Here is a 9957-nt window from a genome sequence, read left to right as displayed (position 1 = left end):
ACAATGGAAAGGCTCTTTTTCGACTACCTGGATGGTGAGAAGCTTGCCCAAGCACCCGAGAAATGTCTGAATGCAAAAGGCAACCAATCGACCTATACGTAAAATCCGCCTTTTTTTTTTTTTTTTTTTTCCCCCAAAAAAAAAGTTAATAAGCAATAAAGTCCTCCCGGTATTGATTACATCCCTGCCACTGTTCCTCAGCGGCGCGGTGAGTCTGAACCGACTTTAAGTGAGATGTAACATGTGACGGGGGCAGAAACTTCCAGTGGTAAGAAGATTTGGGGTTTTTTTAGGGTGGTTTTTTTTTTTTTTTTCCCGTGAGGTTGGGCACGGAGGGGTCACGACAAGAACAGGCTGCCGGTCCTCCCTGCCGGGAGCTAATTGATGGCTCATTAGGGAGGTGGGTGCCTCCAGGTAGGGCTAAATCAGACGGTGCACCTTGCAGTTTGTTTCTTCACCTGAAAATCACCTTTTCCTTCACCCCCAAAACTTGGAGAACTCCTCCCAGTGTGGACGTTTGGGAAGGCAGCCCTCTTTTTTTGTTGTTGTTGTTGTTGGGGAGGTTGTCACTATTTTCTTTTTTTTTTTCTTTTTTTTTTTTTTTTCCCTCGGTGGCTAAGCTGCAAAGGGAGCAGGGACAGAACCGCAGACGCCCGTTGCGCTTTATATTAACTTTCCCCTTCGCCAGGCCCGTTCCTCTCCAGCTGCTAGCTGGGGTACAGCAGCAATTCCCACGTCTGTCTGTCTGTCCGTCTGTCTGTCCGCTGGCCTGGGCTGCGTCTTACCTCCGTCCCCATCCCTTCCCCCAATCTCCAGCCAAACAAAGGTGAGCGACGCTTTTTTTGCCCCCCCTTTTTTTTTTTCTTTTTTTTTTTTTTTTTTTCCGCTCTCCAAGGCAGTTGGTGAGCAGCTTTCCTGAAACAATAACTCTCTTATTGAGAACAAATGTTGACATTTGCAGGGAGCGAGGCAAAAAAAAAAAAAAAAAAAAAAAAAAAAGGCAGCCCAGGAAGTGCAAAGTGGAAAGCGACCCTCTTCCTATTTGACGACAGCGGCAATTCCTCCGGGATCCCACCTGAGATTAAAGGCTGAATTTCAATAAATCAGCTCTAATGAAACCTCTGGCCCCGAAGAGGGGAAGGTTTGTCTTTCCCACTCCGAAACGAGCCCAGAAAAGAGGGGAGGGAGTAGGGGGGGGAGAGGGAGTAAATATAGAAAGGGGTGTGAGGTTTTAATCCCAGCGGGCTGATTAGCATCGTTATGAAATAAACCGTACGCAAAGTGATGCATTTTAGCGTTCATCCCTCTTTCTTGCTACACTGAAGCAATCACGTTGTTTGTGCCAACAATCTAGCAAGGCTACGCTTTCCTCCTGCTTTCAATTGTGATTATTAAATCTCGAACGACGTTGAATATGCGGTTCTTGGCCATTAATTTCTTGGTTAAAAAAAAAAAAAAAAAAAAAAGTTTATTTGCCAAATCGTTTGGGTGTCGCCCATCTGCATCCATGAACCGTTCGCGAATTTCTCAGAGGATGAGAGAAGTCCATTGGGTTTTACATACATAGTGAATACTTAAAAGCGAGTTTTCCAAGTCTTTCTACTTTTCTTTCCAGAAAGAAATCCAGGTCTAAATACTAGCAAGGGTGGGTAAATTATGGAAATCTTTTATAAGTCTTTGGGCGTATAAACATCAAAGGAATGTCGTTAGCCTTTTTTAATCTCTGCCACAGCTTTTGGTTTTTACCAATTGAAATGTACACGTCGTGTCCAACAGAGACCTGGAACATAAAATGGGGGTGGCGGGGGTGGATGGAGTAGGAGCAAGAGCGGGGAAAAGAAAGTTCCGGCGTCCCCCCTGACGTAAAAAAAAAAAAAAAAAAAAAAAAAAAAATCAATAAAATCTTCCTAAAGCCCACGGTGCAGACGGTCGAGGGTGATGGCGGTAAATATTCGCATCCGTATCCTATGCTAAATCGGAGGGGAAAACCCCTGAATTACTTCTTTGCCTAATTGTACTACACGCTGCACGCAGCTACAATTGCATTTTACCTCGATGACAACCAGGCTGGTACAGGAGCAGAGAAGCATCGTTCTGCAAACAACAGAAGAAGATGAGTAGGCCTCCAGCTGCAAAGATCTTCAGCGGTTTATATTGAGCTAGAGGGATGCCAGAGTTTTCCAGAATTCCGATACGAATTGCTGCCCCATCAGCCCAAACCCACACGCGTTTTCGCGATCGCGCAGACGCCTTTCGAGGGGTAAAATACGAAGGGGGGTGCGGGGGAAGATGGATCATGGGAATGGCGTATCCGTGTTTAAGAAAAGCAGCTTCCTTTCCCCCTACCGAATGCAATCACGACCCATTTCCTGACTCCAGGCTGGCACGGCTCTTTATCCAGTTAACATTCCCAAGGCTGATGCCTGAAGTATCTAAGATCACTTTCAAATGCCCTTTCTAACAAGACCTGAGCAAGAGGCCACTAATTTTCACTGAACAAAAAGCCACTGGAGAGAGATCCGTTTGTCAATATCAACTGGTCCAGCAATTTCCCATCTTCAGACACATCGGCCTATCTGAGCTGGCAGATGTTTAGACAAGATTTTATAAATTGTTCAATATCAGACCATAATGAACCCCAACTGACCATTCCAAAGCAGCTAAAAGCATTCAGGATCTCCCCTGCTGGGATCTAATAATGCTCTCACGCTGGAACATTATTAATCATGGAATAAAATAGATGAGCCTCTTGAAAAATAAGTGTATGATTGATTAAAGGGCAATCTAAGAAGCTATTATTCTTGTTTTATAACCGTAAGTTATAGTCACTCAATTTATCTTTTGGGGAAAATAAATGATTGTTCGTTTCTTTTCTGAAATTATATTATATGAGGATTCACATGATTTTACTAAAAATTAAAATGATTAGTTAGCTGATTTTATGAGCCCAGTCAAAGTGGATTTCCAACGAGACTGTAAAGATACGGTTTACTGAGATAAAGAAAAACGGGGGGGGAATCATAAAAAGCAGGAATTGGACTTTTTTATCTTTTTTTTTTTTTTTTTTTTTAAATGTCTTTGCGTATTTTAGCCAGAAGCAGAAACAAAGAAATTAGAAATAAGCCGTAGTTGATTATAAATCTTTTTTTTTTTTTTTTCCTAGAAATGGTGGATTTAAAGATTGTTAACTCAAATAAAGAGCTACTTCACACCCAATATAAATAGTTTATAAGAAACATGCATGTATTCACATCACTCTCTCTACGCATATGCATGTATATATACAAATACGTATTTACACACATGTGTGTATTTAAAGCTTAAGTATAACGGAACAACCCAGAAGGAATTAATTTATGCAAAGCATATCTTTGCAGCATATTTAAATTGCTTACTCATTTTATGGTCTAGGCTCTACCAGTGAAATTACAACTTTCGTCATTTTCTAAATAATAGATTATTATTTGGGGGGAAATGAACGAAAAACACCATATTGTTGCAGACTAGTCTGTTTTTATTTACAATTAGAGATATAAATTAGTAAAGAATTCTCGTTAAACAACCAAAGATTGTATAACCATCAACGTTTCAAATAAAAACCAGGCAAAATTTATTTACAAAAAGTTCAGATTCCATTGCAATACAACTTGCATAAATTACTAGAAGCTTTATATCGTTACAAAAATAAATATCAAATTTGTTTCCACTTTGTAAGGACTCAAGTTCTCCAATCACGTCTTTATTATCTCTACTGTATACATCTTTTACAAATAAATTTTACAATAAATCCTATCACACCTATCGAATATATACCGTGGCAATGAAGTGATCAATTCAAGATATCCTGAGAAAAACAGATCTGTTTTCAAAAGTCACACATACATTGGGGAAACTATACTATACCAGCAAACTCACATATGTCCAACAAAATTCTGGTTTAATAATTAGAGTCTGAAGATTTAATAGTGCTCTGTGGTCTTCTTTTATACAGTGGCACAAGATGTGATCCGGATTTAGAGATTTGTTATATATATTAGCTCGGGGAGAGATGATGGCTTGCTGACTTTTTTCAAAGCAATTGTGACACCTACCTGTGGACCAAGGAAAAAACCAGATCATCCAAAAATCCTTCAATTACACTCTAACACCATTAAAAGGGGGGAGGGGGGGGGGGGAGGAAAGGAAGTAAGGCAAAATTCTCACTCGCCTAATTTCTTCTAACAAAAGAATTAGTTGAAAAAAAATATCGGCAAGGCGATTGTTTGTTGGTGGTGTTGTTTATTTAGCCCTAAACAGCGGAGGTATTAAAAGTGCCATTGCTATCTAGGCAAGAGGCAATTCACAGATAACATACCCTGCTTAAGATGCATGTCGGTCTCTAATAATTGTCCCTTTTTTATTTTAAATACACGGTCACTGCGTGAAGCCTCACTCAGAACGTGCAATTTTAGCACTGCCACGTGAGCACAAGCACTTTGTTTTTAAACAACAATAGCTTCAAAGATTTTTTTTTTTTTTTTCCTAAAGCTTTCTTTCCGTCACATTTAAATAGCCCTTACGGCTTTGCTTTACACAAGCGAAGAGTATGCAAGGTGAGAGAACTGCCTAACCTGACTTTAAAATTAAGACAAACCCGCGAAAGAGAAGTCGTAATGAGAGGTTTAAAAAAAAAAAAAAAAAAAACAACAACAAAAAAAACCCAGACAAACAAAAGAAAACCCCCCAAAAAACAGCAGAAAAGAGTGTCTTACTTCGTAATCAGACTCTCAAGTAATGAAGCAAGAAATTAATGTTCAGCAAGTCTAGAACTGTGCAGCGTGTCTTAGACCTGATGCCAAACGATCAGTGTAATAGAAAATGTTCTCACTTACTTGCATTGCTGTGTGATTGCACTTCTATAGGTATGGTTGTACTCCTACTGTGCAGACTTCAGTGGGATCTGTCAAAATATAACCGTCAGTTAGTCACAGGACACAGCCAGCTAACTAGATTATACAGCGTGGGTAGGTCCCGACCCTCACTCGCGCAGAATTCGGAGCCAGGTCGTTTAAAAGGCTGGCCAATGTTTTGTGATCGCCCCTACCTCGAGTGTTTTCTCAGAAGCTGACAATTATATTAGTGCAAAACTTCGTTTAAACTCCCCCCCCTTACCCCCCCCCCCAAAAAAAAAAAAAAAAAAGAAAAACAAACCCAACCAAACCCAGTGAAAAATGTCACGCTCCACGGAATTTCCCGTCCAAGGTCAGCAATCGGCTGAACCCAAAGCTGCAAAAAAACCCGTGAGGATACTGGAAACAAAGAGAGCAAAACCAGTTTGTCTAAATAATAATAAGAGTTTTAAAAAAAGTAATTTACAGGCAATGACCCGGGTGCTCTCTGGCTATCTCTGCGCGTAGCTTTCCTTTAAAAACCCGACTTTTAAAAGCTGCGCCTGCAGCCTGCGAGCCTGACCTAGGAGCCGCTTTTTACATCCCCTCGCTCGGTTCTCAGAGGCAGGTGTGGACGGGACGGCGGCAGGCCGGTTTTTTAATCCCCAGGTTAACACTATCGCCCGTCGCGACTGGGTGGCAGCGGTGACAGTGGTTTTTCCAGAGAAGGTTGCGGTATTTACGGCGTCTAAGGGACCGGGACGGGTCGGGGAAGGAGGGGGGGGGGGGGGGGGGGAAAGGAGGAGGGGGAGAAAGCGGCAAAACCAAGTCACCTACCTTTCTTCGAGTCATAACTAGAGGGCCTGTAATGTTGTTCTAGCTGGTTAGTGATGGTTTTCAAAGAGTCACTGCTCTGCTTGTGGACAGAGCTGGCGTTTAGGACAGTCTGGCTTAGTCCCTCGTTTGAAGCCACCGCCGCGGAGTTGTATCTCAGGATTCCCTGGCTCTGGAGCGCGTTAAAGTTCCCATAGTTTGTATAATTGCTATAAAAAGGTGAGGTGTAATAAATATGCCTCCCCAGGAGGGAGGAGGGCGAGTAGGCAGCGCTGTGCGGGGCGGAGGCGGGGGGGGCCGAGGAGAGCGCCGCAGCCTGGCCCCCTTGCCCCAGGCTCTGGCTTTTGAGGTCCGAGGTGGCGATTTCGGCCAACGACCAGAGTTTGGGTTTACTGGCCGGCGTCGGGGGCCCGGGGGAGGCTCGACCCCCCAGCGCCGCCTTGCTGGCGCTGCGGGCGGCGTCGGCGTGCGGGTGGCCGAGGAGCGGGGCCTCCACGGCGGCCAGCGGCGAGGAGGTGGCCGGCTTGGCCGGCGGGTCGCGGTCCCCCCCGCCTCCGCCGTCGTCTTCCTCGATGTCCTCCTCCTCGTCTTCCTCCTCCTCGTCCTCCTCCTCTTCTTCCTCCTCCTCCACGTCCTCGTACTTGTCCTTGCACTCCGAGCCCGACTCGCAGAGGGGGTCGCCGGCTCGGCAGGGCAGCTTCTCGCCGTCCGATTCGGCCGAGCAGGAGTGGTCCGTCAGGGAGTCCACTTGCAAGCTGATCCCTGCGTGGGGCCGCCGGGCACAGAAAGGCAGAGTCAGGCCCCGGGGGAGGGGAGGGGAGGGGGGGGGGGGGCGCAGAAGCGGAGAACGGGCCGAGAAGCGAGCGCGGCCACCGCCGCCGCGGCGGGGAAGGGGAGACGCCGGCCATCCCGGTGGTTTCCCTGCGATCCCCGTTCCCAGGAGCATCCCACCCCACGGGCTGGCTCCGTCGCGGCACCCCCGCACCGCCCCCCCCCCCCCCCCCCCAAAACCTGCCCCGGCTACCGGCACTACGCGGCCACAAGCTCCCGGAGGAGACGGGACGGGACAGCTTTTTGGGGGTCCCTTTTGTTAACCCCCCCCAAACACCCACCCCCCCCCACCCCATCCCCGCTGCCCCACTCGCGGAGTGTGTGTGGGGGGGGGACGACGGACACCACGACGCGACGGGGCGGGCTGGGGACCACCCCGCCGCCTCCACCGCTCTCAGCCCGGCGCCCACCTTCATCCTCCGCGGAGGTTTCGTTGCTTTCGGGCATCTTGTGGGGACTCTCCTCTTTCGTCCTCGCCCCGTCGCCTTCGTCGTCGTCCTCATCCTCGCTCTTGTTCCGCGGGGCCCAGGTCATCTTGTTCTCCTTCTTGAGCCGGCGGCGGGCGTTGGCGAACCAGGTGGAGACCTGGGTGAGGGTCATCTTGGTGATGATGGCCAGCATGATCTTCTCGCCCTTGGTGGGGTAGGGGTTCTTGCGGTGCTCCTGCAACCAGGCCTTGAGGGTGGCCGTGGCGTCGCGGGTGGCGTTTTTCCTGTACGCGGGGTCGTTGAGCTGGTAGGGGTAGGCAGGGCTGCCGTACGGGTGGTAGCTGATGGCTCCGGTCATCCCCGTCGTATGGGCGTCGTAAGGGGAGCCCTGGACAGAACAAAACGGTGGGGTTGGCAATTTGTTATTGCTGATAGCCATTAGTAAGTTGTCAAGGCGAGATCGGCCGTTCTAGTTGGATTTCCCCGGGATGGTGTCTTGTATCCGTATTCTACGAGGGGGGGAAGCAGCACCCAAAGGCCATTAAGTCGCGATTTCCAACCCCCCCCCCCCCCCTTCCTCCGCCCAGCACACGGCGATGTTTGAAGCTTTCTGCCTAATTTCAGCTCCTCGTAATCGAATCTTTCCCAATATATTTTCTGAACGGCGTAGGCATTTTAAAGGCCCTACAGGTAGCGTCTTGATATCTACATTTCTCTCCAAGGTTCAAAAGATGTTTCCTTTTTCGCTATAGAAAATACAACAAAGCCGCCACTTAGCAATTCGCTGCACTAATGCATTGCAAATCCAATTTGCAAATCAGAAGATATGCACCGTTTCGAATTGTTCAAATGCGATGTAATTAGCATTTTAATTCGCCCTTTAACGTTTAAATTGCGCTTATTTAAGGCTGCATAATGCAAGAAAAGTTAAAGATATCGCTAAGGAACTCGCTAACTTTCAGCACGGCTCTGAATCCCACACATCGCCGAGGCACAGGCGCAACATCACCCAAATAGCCCGCACAGTTCACAACCTCGCTGCAACTTCCAGCCCCTCGCCTACCGCTTCCCGACAGGAAAAAAACCCCCAAACAACCAAGCAAGCGAGATCCTCAGATCTTCTATACCACCCCGAAAAAAAAAATAAATAAAGACCGCTCGACCGTTTACGCACCGTATTTTACAGCCAGAAAGCAAGGAGTTTCCCTGTCACTTTGCAGGGGAGAACGAACTGCCCCCGCTGCCGTCCCCTCCTAGGATCTCGCCAGCGGCTCCGGGCTCAAATTCCGGGCACAGGTCTTTGTGTGGACGGACTAGCTACGGGTCTGACTCTGGGTGCGCGTGTTTATAAAACTATATCATCATCTAGACGGGCCGTTTCTTTCTATACTTTACGGTTTTATTTATCTAGTTTATGCGCAGAATACACACACACGCAATGGCAAACGCTCCTTTTAACTAATAAGAAGAAAGTGAAATCCGAAACTGCGGCCACCACAACCATCTTGGGCTTAAGCGAAGCTCACAGATCGCAAACAGATGCTCCTTTTCATTCCTAAAATCCAGTTAAACCATTAGCACAAAACACACTGAAAGTAAATAAAACCACACGGGGATAAAGCCCGCAGCGCCTCTAAACACCGAGGGGAAAAGAGAGAAAAGAAGAAGGGGAAAAAAAAAAAAAAAGGGAAAAAAGAAACCCTCCCCTATACTACCACAGCGAAAAGAGGAGGAAAAAAAAAAAAAAAGAGAAAGCGGGGGGGGAGGGGGGGGGGCGAGAATTGAAAGCATCCAACCCAACTGCCTGAGACGATCCGTATTTCTTTAACCAGGGCGCCCGCCCGGCTCCGCGAACCGCGGGGCGAACCCGGGTCCCAGGCCCGCCGGTACCGCGTTCGGCCGGGGCGCGGAGCGAGGCGGCGTCCCGGTCCCGGTCCCGGTCTCGGTCTTGGCCCCGGCCCGCCGCTCCGCTCCGCTCCGCTCCACCCGGCTCGGCTCGGCTCGGCTCCGCTCCGCCCGGCTCCGGCGGCCCCGGCCGGGCTTCGAGGCGGCGGCGGCGGCGGCGGCGGTGCGGGAGCGGCCGGCCGTGCGGCGTGGTTGTCGGGGGGGGGGGGGGGGGGGCTGATGGTGAGTGTGTGAGGAGAGAGGCTGAAGATGATGAGGATGAGAATGCGGATGCTAATGAAGAAGGAGAGGGTTTCTCTTCGGTAGTTACCATGTAGGAGGGGAATCCCGTGGCGGGGTCTGTGGAGTACTGGAGCGGGCTGGTGAAGCCTGTGGCCGCCGCCTGGGCGGTGAAAGCTGCCGAGCCCGGGTAAGGGCTGAACGCCGATCCCGACGAAGACCTGGCCAGCTCCTCGCTCCTGGGGGCCGCCAGCGCCGACGCCCCGTAAGCCGGGCAGGAGTACAGAGCCAGCGAGCCGGGGGGCTGGTAGAGGTAACCCTGAGGATAGGACATGGCTTTGCACTGGCGTGCACAGGAGCAGGGAGGGGGCGAGGGTGACCGGCCCTGCTGCTGCCGCTGCTCCTGGCGCTGCTTTCGTGCTCTCCCTCTTCTCCCGCCCTCCCTCCCTCCTCTCTCTCTCTCTCTCTCTCTCTCCCCCTCCCCGGTTGGCTCTGTGCAGTTATGTAGAGAATCAGAATTGTTATATGCTCCCCCCCATGCGCGCCAGCTCGGAATAAAAACAAACAGGAGGGAAAGGAGAGGGGGGGGGGGGGCAAAAAAAAAAAAAAAAAAAAAAAGAACCAACACCCCCACCCTCCACCCCCCCCCCAAAAAAAAAAAAAAAAAAAAAAAAAAGGGAAAATAAATCGAGCGGTCAGAAATCTAACCGGGAGGGGAAGGGCATCTGGGAGAGGCGGAAGAGGAGAGGGTTAATAAAAAGAGAAAGGGAGCGAGAAAGGGAAAGGACCAGAAGGGGAGAGAGAGAGAGAGAGAGAAGCGAGCCCCCGAAATCAGAAAAGTGGCTGCTGCATATGGAGTTCTCCCAGCCAGG

At 49.1% G+C, this 9957-nt stretch overlaps 1 protein-coding gene across 2 annotated transcripts; it reads right to left on the bottom strand.

Moving 5' to 3' along the window:
* Positions 1-3591: 3591 nt before the first annotated feature.
* IRX2 (iroquois homeobox 2) lies at positions 3592-9506 on the bottom strand. 2 transcript variants are annotated; one of them, XM_049830213.1, is made up of 5 exons: positions 9177-9506; positions 6944-7349; positions 5706-6464; positions 4872-4939; positions 3592-4091 (listed from the first exon to the last, which is right to left on the bottom strand). In XM_049830213.1, exons 1-4 carry the CDS (start codon positions 9417-9419, stop codon positions 4896-4898), a joined length of 1452 nt encoding a protein of 483 aa, XP_049686170.1. In that variant the 5' UTR covers positions 9420-9506; the 3' UTR covers positions 3592-4091; positions 4872-4895. The 2 variants fall into 2 exon arrangements, with proteins under 2 accessions (XP_049686170.1, XP_049686172.1); XM_049830215.1 differs by lacking the exon at positions 9177-9506 and adding an exon at positions 8136-8631.
* Between the last annotated feature and the right edge of the window lie 451 nt (positions 9507-9957).

This window comes from Accipiter gentilis, chromosome 27 (assembly GCF_929443795.1).
Source record: "Accipiter gentilis chromosome 27, bAccGen1.1, whole genome shotgun sequence".
NCBI classification, from domain to species: domain Eukaryota; kingdom Metazoa; phylum Chordata; class Aves; order Accipitriformes; family Accipitridae; genus Astur; species Astur gentilis.
This window is presented reverse-complemented; position numbering and strand designations above follow the sequence as displayed.

What these genes read in the sequence shown, in the direction of transcription:
- IRX2 (XM_049830213.1), bottom strand. Translation starts at nt 9,419, where the DNA reads ATGTCCTATCCTCAGGGTTACCTCTACCAGCCCCCCGGCTCGCTGGCT. An exon ending in AACCTCCGCGGAGGATGAAG is followed by an intron (nt 6,465 to 6,943) that starts GTGGGCGCCGGG and finishes GGCCCCACGCAG; the next exon opens with GGATCAGCTTGCAAGTGGAC. An exon ending in TAGTTATGACTCGAAGAAAG is followed by an intron (nt 4,940 to 5,705) that starts GTAGGTGACTTG and finishes ATATTTTGACAG; the next exon opens with ATCCCACTGAAGTCTGCACA.